At 38.4% G+C, this 17,507-nt stretch overlaps 1 protein-coding gene across 1 annotated transcript; it reads left to right on the forward strand.

The window, feature by feature from the left end:
- The first annotated feature begins 1,975 nt into the window (after nucleotides 1-1,975).
- Nucleotides 1,976-5,463, forward strand: pfdn4 (prefoldin subunit 4). The gene is made up of 4 exons (XM_027008305.3): nucleotides 1,976-2,069; nucleotides 3,773-3,880; nucleotides 4,001-4,141; nucleotides 5,051-5,463. Exons 1-4 carry the CDS (start codon nucleotides 2,043-2,045, stop codon nucleotides 5,180-5,182), a joined length of 408 nt encoding a protein of 135 aa, XP_026864106.1. The 5' UTR covers nucleotides 1,976-2,042; the 3' UTR covers nucleotides 5,183-5,463.
- Nucleotides 5,464-17,507: the final 12,044 nt, after the last annotated feature.

Below are 17,507 nucleotides of genomic sequence, written 5' to 3' on the forward strand. Positions count from 1 at the left end.
CACACTGGGGAACTTTTGATAGGCTTATGTTTGTTGGTTTATGGGATTTATCAAAATACCCATTTAACACTCATCTAGAATGTCGGAGACTGGTTCAGGTACTCATGGCATACAATACATACTGCCACCTTCTACTGTGTATTATATATATATATATATATATATATATATATATATATATATATATATATATATATACACTAATCTGCACTGGTAATAATTGTTCTGAGGGGTCATTATATACATACATACATACATACATACATACATACATACATACACACACACACACACACACACGGCATTTAGCTGACACTTTAATACAAAGCAACTTACAATTATGACTGAGCACAACTTGAGTAATTGAGAATTAAGGGCCTTTCTCAGGGGTCTAACAGTGGCAACCTTCCAATTACTAGTAAAGTACCTTAACCACTGAGCAACCACTGCCCCTAAAACATTATGCTCATTTCTCAAAGTAAATGCTTAGAATAAATTCATGAACAACCAAATCCTACTGTCTGAGACCAGCTACTAACTAATATCACATTTTCTTTTCTTTAGTCTAATTGTCACTTAAAATTAATGATCTGTGAGTAGCTGATGAACAATGAAATAATCTGCATGGCCAACTATGGAAAGTATCCTTAAGCATGTAACTACTTTCACAGTACAATACACTGTGTGATGATGGCCAGGCAAACCCCAGAAGCCCCGAATAGACCCCAGCTTGCTTCTGACTGATCAGCTGTTGAGAGTTAATGATGTGGTAATACATGGAATCCAGAGTTACAGTATCACATTGTAAATGTACACACTGGAGGTGGGAGAGAAATTCCTTTGTGGTCGCCCTCCAGTTGCTGCCAGCATGAAAGGAATTCTTGAACCACACTAGGCATGAAAGACCTCAAAACAAACCCTCAGGCATTTCACCACATCCAGCGTAATTATCCAGAAATACTATTCATTTTTAAAAAAATAATTAATTATATATTTAAAAAAAAAGATATTTAAGGAATTATTTAGTGTTTAGAAAATGTTGTTTCATTGGTCATTGGCCATCTCCACCAAAAAAAAAGAAACATGGAAAAGGTACTATTTTATATTTTCCTGACACAGCTCTGGAGGGTGTTGGCATTTATTAGATATGCTTGATCAGTGTGGTATGCATAAATCTAAATCAATAATGAAAGAATCACAAAACATGGTGAAAGTATTATGCCAATATTTGTCTATGGGTGTAGTTTGATTAGTGTATATACGGTATTTACCAAAAAGGCATTGACAAACATGATTTTCAAGCCAAAAGAAAATATACAATTCAAATGCATTTTTACTCTGCAGGGATTGCCTCTGGGTACTTTAGAGCTTTAGAGCAGCAATTTATTTTCTTTTCTGTGATGTGATGTTTCATGCATTTGAAAAGTACAGCAATGTAAAATTAAACAATATATTTTATGCATTTTTACATATGTACAGAATAACACCTTTAACACTTTTTAAACATTTCTGATGATATTGGTGTTTAATATATAGAATTTTACATTGAAAATGCTTCACGCGGAATCTCAAAAAACACATATGATGGACCTACAGATGGAACACTTATTGAGTCATTTTTATTTTCATTTTCATTTTATTTCATTCATTTTATTTCATTTTTCATTTTATTTTTCATTTTATTTTTCATTTTCATTTCATGCTACCTCGGTATGATCTGCAAGAACAATCAAAACACTACTCAAAATTTAAAACTGAAGTGTTTTGATGAAATTTCTTTGAAGACCTCCGAGTTATATTTTGTCCACTAGATGTCAGTAATGGCCCATTTAAAAAAAAACCATTATTATAATTTTGCAACAAATATATATAACTTATGACAAATAAATATCTGTGATTTTTGGTATGCTAACAATTTTCAAATTATTCAGTTCTTCACTCGCTCGGCGTCGATCCCTCGTAACCGTTAAAACCTTTAATCATGCGCCGCAGTCGCGTGAGTGCAGTGATCGCCGACTTTAGTGTTTCACTTCCGTTTTAAGATGGCAGCCACCATGAAGAAATCCGTTGTAAGTCTGCTCAATCCGATCTTGTCGTAATTGTGATTTCGGTTTTGTCTGAATCCGGTTTAGGTATTGAGATCACACACATAGTAGGTTTTGTATATATAAACGTGAAGTAAACTGACCTACCGGCTTTATCACAAGCCAACCAGCCGTCTACGCTCTCTAGCTAACCGTGTTATCTCTAGCTGTATGTCACCATCTACCGTGCATTAACAAATGTGATAAGCCTCACCGCCGTTAACAATAGCCTTTACTGGCGACGAAAATAGCCTTTCTGAGGATTTGAACCTGAATGAGCCTTTTTGAACCATTGTGTTTAAAATGGCTATACTGCTCGAAACCTCATTCATAGTGCATGTTGGTGACATCCAATGGTCAAAGAAGATACTCCAATAGACAACGTATTGAAACAAGTTTCTTTTCTTTTTTCCGTATATTTTTCAGCCAGTCACTAATGGGGAATATTTCTCATGTTCCGCAGTCATTATCATATAAACGTCTGCTTACACTCTGGTAATATTAATGCATTGGAAGAGACGACCCTGGGTTACTGTCCACATTTCAAGAAACGTTTGAATTGGATGAGCCTCATGTCCTATCGCTGAAGAACGTTTTTAATCGGTATATTCTAACAAGTTACTCAAGGCGGAGTATGAAGAACTTTGTTCTCACAAATACTAAAACATTTTATACCCATCTGATAAAATGAAAAATGGTTTATAATGGTGATCTGTGATTGTAATGAGTGAAGGGCATTCTACCATAAAGGGCCATGCCAGCATTGCTGCACTGCTGGAACAGGGCCATGTTCATATGGACTTTCACAAACTGTCTTTGTTGTTCATGGGTGTGCAGAGAGAAAACACAGGTGCTTGTTCGTAGCCATACTGGCTGGCACTAGGGGGCCAGTGTTTTGAAACTCATAGGCAGTTAATGGGTTAAAAGGTAACCCAAAAAAGAAATGGAATGTAGTCAAATTGCATTACTTTTAAATAATAATCCTTTGGATTGGGTCAGAGATCATTTTAAAATAAATTGTCTAATGGAATAAATTTTAAAGTAAACCTCCAAACTCTGGTTGTTGATAATGTATGTCAGATACAAAATATAATGCGCTACATACAGAGAAAAAAGAGAGAAGTTGGGTTTTTTTCCACTTTAAATGGTACACAATAAAACAACACTTAGAAAGTTCCTAGATGAAAATTACAATCAGCCAATATTTTCCTTCATGTGGAACTTGTAATAAACTAGCCACTTCATTTTGGGAAACACAGAATTTGTTAGCCTTAAAGTCTTGTAGTCTAAAATGAGTAGCTACAGAAACATCTAATCTTCATAATATCTGATTTTCTTTCTCAGAAAGCTATTTTAATATGTTCCTTTGTTAGTCCAACAGATATTAGAAAATTAAGCAGTATTCGAATGTGTTTTTTGTACAATATTCACATAAATGGTCCTTATAAAAATAAAATCAACATTAATAATCACTGCAAAAAAGGACACCTTGTTTATTGATTTGTTTGTCTGTTTGTTTATTTAGCTATTTATGTATTTGGGGACATTAGAAAAATGTGTCCAGTGTTCAACACCAACCCCAATTTCATAACCTTTTATGCAGAGAGTCTAAGATCAGAGGTAGTCTTTCATAATTCAAGTCCCTTTGCTTTTGTTATTGTGGTCATCAGGAATTACTCTCTTTTCAGGCAGTTGAAGATGTCAATGTTACTTTTGAAGACCAGCAGAAGATTAACAAGTTTGCTAGAAACACAAATCGCATGACTGAGTTGAAAGAAGAAATAGAAGCCAAAAAAGTAAGGATATTGATCTACTGTTAAATGAAACATCATCTTATATCTTTGCTGCTTGTTTTATCCTAATAATCCACAAAAATGTGTAGCACATGCTTATCTGATTTTTATTTCCCCTCTCAGAAATCCCTACAGAATTTAGAAGATGCTAGCGATGACCTTATGATGTGTGAGGACGATGATCTTCTAATTCCATATCAGATTGGAGATGTCTTTATCAGTCACTCACAAGAGGAAACACAGGAAATGCTAGAAGCTGCCAAGGTGAACAACTGCTTTTTGTACACATGGCAGGATTTATCAAGGCATTTAACAATAATCGCAGTGTCCATAACAGGAGCAGAGGGCTAATACTAATGACACACTCTTACACCTGTTTAAAAAGCAAGTAATATTTTTAATAGCAAGGTGTGCCTGGACTGAAGCACAAAGTGACATGTAGAACAATACTATGCATTAGCCCTTTAGGAACCCAATTTAAGAGTGTGCAGCAAACATCGGTGCAGCAACACAGTGACAATATTAACAACAGCAGACCAACAATGTTTCTTGGTTATGCCAGACACTGCTAATGTTTAGTTTCATATGTAGGCTGCAGTCATGATCTCTGAGCCAAGTACTCCATTTAATAATACTTAAAAATTAACAATACTACTATCATCAAATAAGCCCAGTTTATACAGAAAGTGCAATACAGGCTACGCATATTGCCACAAATTACCGGAGTACTGAAATCAATTAGCACTTACTTACTGTTCACTGTAGGAACAGCCTCATCGCAGGACTGAAGGCTCAACAGAGTACTTATCAGTAGCTTACCACAACTTACCAATGGCTGCCCTTTGTTTTCTGGAGGTTGCCTTAATGTTGCATTAATTCTGGCTGATGCTGTGTTGTAAGCCCCTAGGGTTGGTTTAGTAGTATTTCTATCTTTCTGAATGCTAAAGCAGTGATGTTGCACTGTAAACACTGCAGTCAAGAATTTACATTCATAGTATCGTCTTGTTTCGAGCGACTTATGTGTTTGTGTCAGTATGAATGTATGTATGCGTCCTGGTAAATTTCTTTGTTAAAGATATCAGGGAATGCTGTTAAACGATTCTAAATGATGGAGAAATAATGTTATAAAAATCTGGTGTGAAAACCAGTAAACCTCTCCTATAATGTCTGCAGGAGTCTCTCAAGGAGGAAATCAAATCTCTGCAGAGTCGGGTGTCCTCAATACAGGAAGTGCTTGGAGATCTTAAGGTCCAGTTGTATGCCAAGTTTGGGAACAACATCAATCTGGAAGCTGATGAGAGCTGAGCTCTCTAGTGAATGGACTTGATTTTACCATCCGATATTACAACCTCAATAAGTGGTCTCCTGTATGAAGCTTATGGCCAGGCCTTTCCCTCCCATTTTGCGGCAGTGGTGATCATTTCTGTTTTTTTAATGCATTGATATGTTTCTGTAGTTTTTGGAAAGCATAAGAGGTGGGTTTGACAGTACATGTAGATGAATCTGTGACAGGATACTGAAAGCATCAAACTGCAAAACATACTAGAGGCCTTCACTGCTGTTTAAATAAAAGTCATAAACAGTAACATTGTTCATTGTTCTTTCTGTTAACGTTCTTTGTTGTTTTATTGGCTTGTTTTGAGTGATCAGAGCTGAAAGGTTTTGTTTGAAAGTGTGGGAACGTCACTACCATCATTAATGCACTTTTATTCTCATGAAACAAACTGGTCCTTACCTACTTATTTAAAAGAGAGGAAACAGTCAGAACCCAAAGAAGAGCCAGTGCTAGGTGTGTTTGGATCGTGGTCTCGGTGTGCTGGTGTGTTTGGATCTTGGTCTCGGTGTGCTAGGTGTGTTTGGATCGTGGTCTCGGTGTGCTGGTGTGTTTGGATCTTGGTCTCGGTGTGCTAGGTGTGTTTGGATCGTGGTCTCGGTGTGCTAGGTGTGTTTGGATCGTGGTCTCGGTGTGCTAGGTGTGTTTGGATCGTGGTCTCGGTGTGCTAGGTGTGTTTGGATCGTGGTCTCGGTGTGCTAGGTGTGTTTGGATCGTGGTCTCGGTGTGCTAGGTGTGTTTGGATCGTGGTCTCGGTGTGCTAGGTGTGTTTGGATCGTGGTCTCGGTGTGCTAGGTGTGTTTGGATCGTGGTCTCGGTGTGCTAGGTGTGTTTGGATCGTGGTCTCGGTGTGCTAGGTGTGTTTGGATGTCTCCTCTTGGTTTCTTTTTCTCCAGAAATAGAGATGGGCTTCCAGTTTTAGCCTGCAGCTTTAAATGCCATGAATCTAATAAAGTTGGTGGTGTGTACACTATCTGTGAATAATTCTCTGATATTATCAGCTCTTGCACAGTACATTATACCCTGTAGAATAATGACTTTGTGCATTCCTCTTAATTAAAAAGGAGAGATAGACTCTCTTAAGCCTGCAGCTAATTGATTGAGCTAATGGCAGTTGACAAAAGTGTGGTCTCTGGCACACAATAGAGAAATCTTGTAATTAATTTACAAATGTATGCCTGATCTCATTAGGCAATGTTTTTTTGGTTAATTTAGTGTGTGTGTGTGTGTGTGTGTGTGTGTGTGTGTGTGTGTGTGTGTGTGTGTGTGTGTGTGTGTGTGTGTGTGTGTGTGTGTGTGTGTGTGTGTGTGTGTGTGTGTGTGTGTAGAGAGAGATCAAATAAACTGGGTTCTTAATAAGCAAACCAAAGATTTTATACAAAGTGTTAAAATGTAGTTTAGGTTCCTATGTCAATTCTGCTTACTTATAGTGTTCCATTCTCTCTAACTACTGGCAGCAGATTAAAAAAAAAAAATCACATTGCTCTAGTTTAGCAGGAGGAGTTGGCATTTAATATGCATTAATGAGTTAACTGCACCAGCCACTCCCAAAAGCATCACTGTTTGAGAATAAGCACAGCTATCGCTAATTACCACAACAGCATCTCTGAGTTCTACAGCAGTGTGCATCATAGAATGGAGGATGGCTAACTCGAATGAGGAGGTCAGCTGTCTCTTAATGAAGTCCCTGATTAATACGAGGTTCACTGATAAATGAGACTGGTTTCTTGGCACAGATTCCCTTTGAGTGCCATATAATTCCCTTAATGCTGAATTCCAAGCCAACGCATTTGAAATGCATTTCTGCAGGTTGAAAGGAAATGGTCAAGGTGCTGACTATGCACATTTGCCCTAATTGTTCTCTCAGTCAGCAGGACTAAATATGCAGTAGCCTCTACTTCAGGTCTGCATGCCAGATGATCTCATGGAGCTACTTTTAACCTAAATGTCTGCGATCCATAACCTCATTATCCTAGAAAAAAAGGTTTAGCTGAGGACACACATGGGATCTACAGAGCCAGGGAACAGAAGAACTCTGGCTGTGATTTGGATTATCTAAGCGCATCGTGTCATCAAACATCCATGTGGTCCCTGCCGGAAGGGGAATGTGCCAGCAGGGAAGCGGATGGGCCTAATTAAACTGTGTCCATGGGTGTGGCCTGCTTGCGCTAATGAAATATCAGATAAATAAATGGAGTTTGAAGTTCTGGCGGCCAACCTCGGGAGGATCAAGATCTCAATTAACAAGTTCCTGTGGCCCCGTGGGTACCCTGTGAGGGAGCGCGCTCAGCCCAGCAGATTAAGAGCGGCCCTGCCTACCCTTGCTCGACTTTATATCCAGCTTGTTAAAGTCTGGCTGCAAGGAGCGCAGGGAAATAACTACTTATTTCCCACACGGCCTCCCTGGCACGCTCTCCTGCTGTACCGACCATATCTCTCTCGCTCGCTCTCTCTCTCTCTCTCTCTCTCTCTCTCGCTCTCTCTCTCTCTCTCTCTCTCCCCTGTTTTAATTATTAGTTATGCAGCAATGTATGGTCAGGTCACAGTAAACACTATATGGCTACAAAAGTAAACTATACTAAGCCTGTGTGGAGCGAGACAGCTGATCAGCGCTCCACATGTAAACGTAACGGCAAACAAGTGCAATGTGTACAGTGTGGTGCACAGTTGACCTAAACATGCATAGACTTTTTACATAGTCTCACAGTGTAGCTAACAAACCACTGCTCTACTGAAAAAGAATTGGGAGAGGAGGGGGATTCTATAAGCTTATTACTTGTTTTCCCATGAGAAAATTCAGCCTTTTAATATCCTCAATGCCTTTGGGCTCTGATGTATATTTGACTTTATTTTTTCTCATGCTTGATAAGCTGGATCCAGGAATCTTCTGGGTCCTTCATATTCTAGTTACTTGTTTGGAATCACTACCACAGACCTAAAATAAATCATCTGATGGAATAATGCTATTCATAATATGCATGGTAACTACTGTACAGGGATAACACTGAGCAAATGGAACACTCATGAGCTAGTTACACATGATAGACTACAGTACAGCTTACTAACAAATACAGCACACAGTATGTTTGAGGTTTGCAAGATAAACAATTAAGGAACAAGCGTGAAAGTTACACTTTTACTTTTATGTGAGATTTCCTATGTGATGCCTTTGTTCACCACACTTGGAGAAACAATGAAAAGTTAAAGCCTCCAAAGTATTTATTTCAAGAAATCACTTCACCTCAGCTGCGACTTCTTCAGGTTCCATCAGATTCACTCAGCCAATGGGGTTGAATCTCCTCTGGGTGGTGCTGTTTCTCCAACTTTCCTGTCTCAGTCCAGTGTTTTGGGAACTTTTGTTCAAATCTACACTGTCAATAGCTCCACAGGGGTGTTTATGTGCGCACACCTTCTCTCAGGAGAAGGGCCACACAGCCACACTCTGCATGCTCTCCTGCTCCCACAAGAGTTCGCTCACCCAGCGCTGGCACTTGTTACTGTACACCCACTGTGCACACTTCTCACATACTTGCTCTCTTTGTGTGGTTGATGATCTCAGTAATCAAAAGAACAAACAACACTAATTTTTAATGCTCTGAGTCACCACGTGGGACTGCTGGTGGATTATTCAGTGAGCTGAGAATCCTTCATCTGGATTTCATGAATGTCAGCAAATGCACATGAGACTTGTGTCTTCTCAGGCTTCTCTCTTACTGACTCACTTATGTGCATATCTATGTGTGAATATATATATATATATATATATATATATATATATATATATATATTGCATCGAGAAAATGCTTTAAAACTCAAACCACCTTCATTAGGGAAACCTGTGTATAAAGTTTTTATATACATTGAAAAAGTAGGTTGTTGGCAGGTAGCATTTCTTCTTTCAAGCCTTAAAGGATTTTTAGAAAATGTGAACATGTGTAGGTGAGGAATGAACAATAGACTGGAAAATGTCATAGAGAAAATGGGATATAATTCTGAAAGCATGAAAAGCAGATATAATAGGATGTCCAGGATTGTTTCCTTCTGAATGTTAGGGAGAAAAACAGCACAGTCTACTGTGAGAAGACCTTATGCAGAATCTGAAATGCCATCATTAATAGTTGACTGAATAGTGGGGTGTAACTGTGGAGTGACGTCAGAACTGTTCTGTCTATAAAAGCTGCTATCAGAAAGCTGCATAATTTCTTGATTCTTGTAAAGGTCTTTTCTCCAAATGACAAACTTCACTTTAATCAGCTATCTTAATGTCAATTTGTTTGTTTAAACCTTTACGCACAGAGTATTCTTGCTTAGAAGATTATATTTGTTTATTGGTTTGTTGAAATTTGTTATGCATTTCTGTTTTTCAGGTATCAATAAAAAGTGTTTGAAATGTCCAGGATGATTAAGCAGAGTTGTAAATGGAGAAGTCAAGGTTTCCAATAGTGTGAGGACATTTGGATAGAGTATCCTGACTTTATTATAGTGAGACTTTAGCGTCTCAAAATAAGTCTTTTGTGTCATTAATTGACTTAAATTAATTCGTTGTGGGACTTGAAGATACAAATCTTGGACCTTTCAATAGTAAAATTAGCTCTGGAGACATTGCCAACTTTCTTGTGGTTTAAATGGGCAGGAGGAACAATCTGTCTGTTGTTTTCATCAGTTTTCTTGAGCAAAGCAAAGTACTTGTTTTGAGTGCAAGGCATGCAGTGAAAAAATTAGAATTAAACTGGTGCATTAAACCACAATATTTATAAATTAGATTATCAGAATGTTTGTATTTAATCTTCATATCAATTTCTTCATTACGTTTATGGATTCTCCAAACATATTTACTAACTGTTTGACTCATGATTTCCTACTGCATTTAAAATAAGGTTCATTGCACTGACCTGCAGTAATGGTTATTTTTCATTGGAATTAAAGTTGAGTTGGAACCCCCTTGGAATAATGTCCCACAAACATATTGGAATAAAGATGATATGCATAATAAGTCCAATTTAATTATATTAATGTGTTTGGTCAATCTTGTTTAATTCCATCTGAATAATTATCATGTATAATATGACATCAAACTCTGATTGGTTGAGAAATCAGGATCTTGAATATCTACAGCACAAATCTCAACAGCGTAATCCAGGTGTCTAAAGTCCCCTACATTTGGCATAGCCAGCCTATACCAAGAATACAGTAAGTGTTGAGAAAGCTACTTTGAAAGCTTAGTGTTGCAAACTACCAATTACTTCTCACTTGAAGACCTGAATTACAGCAAAGCTACACTATGGAGAAAACTAGTTTGGTTAAATAAAGCTTCTTAAAGTAGTTCAAATTACTTTGAGAAAATATATATAAAATTGACAATGTACATGTGATGTGAAATTATAACAAAATATAATAGTAAAATGCCAGCAAAAAATGCCACACAGTTAAGTTTATTGCAAAACGTTTCCACATGTTCACAAGCCATACATAAATTTAAGAAAAAAAGAAAACCCCACTATTCATGGGAAAATACAAGGAATGCCAGCTTTTGGTGGCCAAAGATTGTTCATAGTTTCAGTAATTAACTACAAAAAAATGGCAAAGAAAATGTAACTACTTGAATCATGATGCAAATATTAATGTATTTGAATTACCAGCAAGATACTGCAAAATGTAGTTAATCTGCTAGTTTACTTGCATTTACTCCCTAAAACTGAATACAGTATGTGCATTAATACATGGAATAAATCTAAAAGCCTAGTGCACTTGGGGGACATCGGAACTCCTTGTTGTTGACAGCTTTTGTGAAACAAATTATGATGACTTGTCATGTCCAGGACGGCTCTGGGATTTGTGGGAGATTATGAGCAAACTCACAGAGGACTGCACCACTGGAAGGAGGCTGCCCTGGTTCCATGTGCAGTTTTAGTGAAAAAATGATTACAGCGAAGGACCCGGGACAGGAATTAAATGGTCAAGAACTGCATTCTCTTCACTGCAGCCTGGGACAAAATGCTTATGGAAGTGAATATGTTCCACATAAGAAAGAGATTAGCAATGCATGAGGGGGATTTACAGGGTGTGGACTCGTCTCTGCTGCATCTTATCTTATGAACAATATAACACAATGGCCAATGTGGCTAACAGAACTCAGGATATTCAGGGGTGGTATTTGTGTGCCATACATCTTGAATTATTACAATAGCACACCTATATCAGATTCAGTTGTCTCTGTTCAATATCAACACAAAGATATTTGTGTGTGTAAGAGAGAGAGAGTTTTGGATAGGGGATGCAGAAGTGATATTCTGAGTTCAGTTTGCATATACAGTTGCTTTTGCTCTCTGAGCATTTACATATACATTAACAGCACTTTGGCAGGTGCCCTTCTCCAGAGAGACTTACAGAAATGCTTTATAGTCCTTATCAAAAATATATACTCATAGTAGCATAAATAGGTTTCCACATGTGAAATACATTCATAAGGAAAATCCATGTCATTTCCTGGAGATAGTATCACCTGGACACAGTGATGTGTCATGAGCCTAGCCCCTTTTATCGCCATAGAAACGTGAGATCGTTGAAATACATGCTGAGACAGTTTTTTTCTTCTCTAGTGTCAGGAGAATATCTTGAGGAAACAGCACTAAAGAGAAGCCACAGTTTTAGCTCTGTCAGCCAAGGTTTGTTTTATTACTTCATGGCCATGCTGTACCCACTTTTCGTAAGAGGCTGCTGTGCCCGTTTCAACTTGGAGAAAGTATTCAAAGTGATATTCGTTCTGCTTTTTTATGATGATCTTTGTACTGCTGCACTTTGGGGAATTAATATACATATGCTGACCTTTAAATTTTGACTCAGACGCTTTTCTTCCCCTTTTCCTAATTCTTGAACTCTTTGTTCTGCCTCTCTCTCTCTCTCTCATCTCATTCTTTCTCAAATTTAACTTCATCAACAATTCTTGTTTATGAGAATCCATTAAGTGTTCAATGGCGACACAGTAATGAGAAGCACCCTGGGACCAGTGTCCGTGACTTTGGGCCTAAAGGACAGCAATGAATTTGGTTAATTTGGGCTTAATCTTTCTACAGTGTCTACATATTTGCCTTTAATATATGTCTTCTTGTTCTTTCACCATTTCCCTCATTTACATGCATTGTGCTTTATGAAGATATTGTCGTAATGCAGTGTGTTAGACTGTGCTAAACAGCAGTAAAATATTTTGTGTCGATGCACTTAATGATCAATAAGACATAACCAGTCTCACTTGAGTGAGTTTTGCACATGCGTCTATGTGTAATGCATCATAGACTTACCACTATTACTGTAGCAGTAAATATTGTAAATACATCTGAAAAAGTCCCCTACCTTCCTCCCAAACCCCCAATTCCAACTAATAAATCAGAATTCTCTCCCATACCGGTCATTGCTCACCATTAGTAATGAACTGAACCGATTACAGAGAAGCACAAAAGACATTTACCATCTTACCTCTACCTCTTTCCACTTGTAGACAGGACTGGACTGGGCTTATGGGATGAGTCATTAATCTTCTTTTTGTAAGTGTGCCTAGCACTTTATCCCCATGAGCAGGGACAGGGATGTAATAGAGAATACTCCCCAGTATGTTTCTCCTTAGTACTCACAGCTAAATTGTATGCAGTGACTCTTCTATGTGAATATGAAATATTCATGTTATATGTTATAATCAGTATTGAGACATGACATGAAAGAATCATAAATGTTCACTCAAAAAAAATGCCAACATGCAGAGATGTTTTCACAACTGTTTATTTCAAAACTGTGATGAAGACAATGCCTACATTGTACTGCGGGGTGTCTTTTCTAACGCGTCACATCTGCACTGGTAAATCAATACGCCGTCGCTCTTGAGTCACCTGAAGTGAAAGGAGTGTAGTGGGAGTGAGAAGACGGAGGGAAAGCATCCCGGAACAGAGCTCGTGTCTGCCCATGGCGAAGGCCAACGGGCCGCATGGGACAGCATTATTCCGAAGGCCACAAACGGATCTCAGCTGCATGACGAGTGGATAGGAGAGACAATGCCCGGTTCAGCGAGAACACAGAAATGTCACCCACGTTCTTCACACAATTCGCGCACTCATAATGTGAGACTCTGCTACGTGTGTACTGTCGCAGCGCCACGTGTCCTTGGCGAGTTCTTTTCCGTTCCAGTGATTAAGCTGATAATAGGTGTGACAGATGTGACACAAGGTCTTATGAAACAAATCAATGCTTTCTACCTGATGAAAAATCATTTCAAAGGCAGTGACTGCCTAGGCCCTGGCTATGATGCTGTCTCCTTGAGGCTTTTTTAAAAATACCAAATTCACATTATGATGCGAACATTGAGCAAATTAAGTGTAAAATATACCTAAATTGATTACTAGAACTAGACTTCAAAACAGCACCAAACTACTGCCCCACCAAAACTCCTCCATTTTTATCTGTATCCTTGTTCGACATAACGCGGCGCTGTGTAAACCGATCAACGCCTGGCTCAGCACGGTGCCGATTAGGGGTTTTTTCTGACTTATGTCGGCGTCACCGGCTCGTCACGATGACATATACCGTTATAACGTTGTACAGTCCATGTTCGTGAAAGCTAGGTGGTTGAACGTTTTAGAGCCCGCAGATGTTCACCTGGCTCCCCGAGCCGAGAGATGACAACAGAGTTTAACCCACACCGGTTAGGCTCTGTCGATAAAAATTTGTCGTCTTGCATGAGTCGATGATAGGCTAGCTAGCTAGATTTAACACTACAATTATTTTACGCGTATGTTAGTATTCAAGCCCTTTAATTTATTCAGTTTGCTTGCTAAGGTTAGGTTGCAGTGAAATTAAAAGTGTTAGTTTTGTGATGGCACTCTCGAAAATAAAGTGTAAGACAGTCAATTTAGTGTAACTTTTGAACTTAAGCATAAAGCTTTACTCGGCATTTTGCTAATAATTATTGGCTTTAGCTAGTGGGTGCTGCATTCTTGAGACCTGACCACCTCAAACTTGAGTAAAGTTAAATTAGCCAGTACTTCCCGTCAGATAGATTATTAATATAAAATCAATGGATATAATGATTAATATATAAAACGATGTGTATACTAGTGGAAGTAGGTTTGTTAGAGAACAAAGACGGGCCAGAAACGAATAAACCAAAACTGAAAAGAACAGTAGATAGCTTCGCATGAATTCTGAATGAATGCTTCTGTACTTCTCGTGATGTCATTGCCAAAGCCAGCTGGAAAAATGACATCACATGTCGCCAGAGTAGCCTTTTTATGACGTCATCACGTATTTGCATGGAGTCAAATTGTCGGTCCTTTACATCTGGTTGCTTCTCTCCTACTCTTTGTGCTCACATATACTGAATTTTAATCCACCCAAAAGCTCATATGTTAATGTTCTCATTGACATGTTGTCTGACAATGGGACAAGTATGAAACAGTTACTGAAAAGCAGCCAGTTAACACTATATTAACCAGCAATCACTTCCAAGCCAGAGCTGCTGCTCTGCACTGCTAAAATTAAAGTATTGGTTAAGTACTCACATGTTAAATTAACCCTATGTGTAGCAGTTCTACTTGTGCAGTGTAGTAGTGACTTATATAGTTTCAGTAGAATAGTACCAACAGGGCAAAGCCCCTCACAGTAAGGTCTGATTTGATATTGTTGTGATTTCACCACATTTCATAAACATTTCATAGAGCAACATTGGCCTCAAATTTTAAGTCTTTTTAACTTCACCTTATGTTTACATAGATAGCTATTTATGTCAGTATGGCTAACTTAGTGCCAGTTATTGCAAGCATTCAGTGAATTTGTTACCTTCTCAACAATATGACTCTGTATACAGAAAATGTGTAAATTGCCAGAGAAATCAGCTCAATGTGATGCACATTTGTGTTTACTGCTGAGGGAGAGTGCGTTCCGATTGAAAAACGTGCAGCTTGTTTTCCCCTCCTGCCTTTGTACTGCAAGTGGCCACTCGTGTGACGCAGGTGCTACGCACTACCGAGGTGTTGATGGAAGTGGGTAAGGGAATATTAAAAATTGTATTGAAGCAAGGCTGTCCTTCTCGGCCTGAGTCCCTGGTCTCAGTGCAGTCTAGGCACGCTCATTATTTAAGGTATTTCGTGAATGTAAGCCATGAGTGGTAATATCCTATTAAAGATTATTTTGCTCCCAATGAAGAAGGAACTACTCCCAAATGACAACGATGAGTGGGACTAACCCCAGATCTCAACGTATAACAACATGTAGCTAAGATTACATATACATGTACATAACATTCTATAATATTCTTGTACAAAGCGCAAATGTTAGTTAAAATACTTGCCTATATTAGTTTACATATGCATTCCCTGTAGTATGACCTAAAATGCTTCTGTCACTTGTCGTCCAGTAGATGATGTCCAACGTGAGGATGTTAACTGGCTCATAACCTTAATATTCGTGAACATCTGACAGCCTGCTGCAGCATCTGTTGCCTCATTTGCCATTCTAATTGTAATCCCTCTGTGGCCAAAGTAGATGGAGACTGCACTAATTGGCTCAAATTGCCACACACTTTTCCCCACATCATGCTTGGAAGTGTTTACTTTCCAAATGCCATTGCCAGGTCTTACTGACCTCATCATCTGCAGACAAGCATGGACCAAAGGAGTTTTTTGCCTTATTTATATACAATCAGAAACCACACACACTACTGGGCCAAATTGGTGCATATGGAGTTAACGTTAACATTTTCCCAAATGGAGATATTTTCCCAAATGGAGATATTCATTGTTTTCCCTCTTCCAATAAACAGCAAAGTGCAATTTAGTGTCTTCATTCTGAATGCCACTCTCACTTTCAGAGCTTTGTTCTGAACTGACTGCAGACATTAATGGAAAACTAAATAACCCAAACTGAACAAAAAGTCTGCAGCTCCCCCGGCTGTAATACACTTCTGTTCAGGGGCTGATTAGAGATAAAACCTTAGAAGTTCTTTCATTTATGTTGTATTTAAAGACAAAGGAACAAAACAGAAATCCATTCTTTGGCCAAAAATAGGAATGCAAAAAGCCTGCATTGTCCTTATATATCCAATTATAGACAAATGCCAATGAGGCAAAATGCTCTGTAAACCACAGTGCATTAAGAGTTTCTAATGTGTTTTTTTGCATACACATAAAGCTGTCATGTGGTCATCCTCAGCTTTCGAAAAGCACAGGTTAGCTTTAGAATATAGTGTTCAGCGAGCAGAACATAAGCAGCAATAAATAAAGGGGGCTCTAAATCGCTAGCAAATTCCATGGCTGAAGTTGGATGTCTGAGTACCTTAAATGACATGATGTGATCAGCATAAACTCCTGCAAGATCCAACTGAACACTGCAAACCTATTACAACTGCGTGACGAGGAGCCACTTTTGTCTGATCTCGCCCCCGTTCCCTTGTTCTGTACGCATTGCTCTTCTTGCACACCAAGCAGAAGTAGGTGGTTGGTAGCGAATAAATACTCACGCTTCCCCCTTGTATGGTGACACCGCCATCAAGAGGGTTTAACAGTGAGAAGCTGGTAAGAGGAGAGCTTGTTCTCCATTTAACAGAAAACACATTTGCTAATTACCGCAGCAAGCAAATATTCCCAGTCTAATTCCCTCACTAAAATATGCTCCCATTCATCATGCACACATTTGGCTCAGGTTCATAATTCATTCCAACTTTGGTTTGTAATTTTTTTTTTGAGGGTTTTTCAAAGTTTCAGTAATTACTCTTTTTTGTTGTTCTTTATACCTGTTCTCAGTTGTTAGGAAACAGAATGTAATTAATTTTTGAAATTATTTATAAAACATTGCAAGGCCTAACTCAGTTCAGAAATTAGCCAATATTAGATGAAGATTTCAACACCAGTGCCAAACATTGCAGGATTTTACTAAGAACAAAACAGTTGCATGTGCCACAGAGAAGAGCAGACCTGCATTTGACATGTTGACTTCTGACATTTATATTTTGATCTGAGTAATGGAGGCACATTGAACAAAAAATGTTGACAGACAAAGAAAGCAACAAATAGCACATCAAGAACAGAAAAGGAGAAAATACTATTCATTATGCCTTAAGACAATGAAGAGGGAAAAAGTTAACTTATTTATTGAATTTTAAAACGGCGTTTTCTCCACTGTGTTCGGATTCATATTATGTATCCTTGCCACTTTATTTTGAATACATAGAACTTTTATAGTACCATGGAAAGGATTGAAGAAGCCTTAACATCAGGGTGTGGTGGAGAAAACCTGCCCAATACAGAGACACACAAT

Source organism: Electrophorus electricus, chromosome 21, assembly GCF_041902795.1.
Source record: "Electrophorus electricus isolate QZ-2024a chromosome 21, ASM4190279v1, whole genome shotgun sequence".
Taxonomy (NCBI): Eukaryota; Metazoa; Chordata; class Actinopteri; order Gymnotiformes; family Gymnotidae; genus Electrophorus; species Electrophorus electricus.

Excerpts from the sequence above, each read along its gene's own strand:
- pfdn4 (XM_027008305.3), top strand. The coding sequence starts at position 2,043 with ATGGCAGCCACCATGAAGAAATCCGTT. Across the intron at positions 2,070-3,772 it reads CCACCATGAAGAAATCCGTT|GCAGTTGAAGATGTCAATGT; the intron begins GTAAGTCTGCTC and ends CTCTCTTTTCAG. Across the intron at positions 3,881-4,000 it reads AAGAAATAGAAGCCAAAAAA|AAATCCCTACAGAATTTAGA; the intron begins GTAAGGATATTG and ends TTCCCCTCTCAG.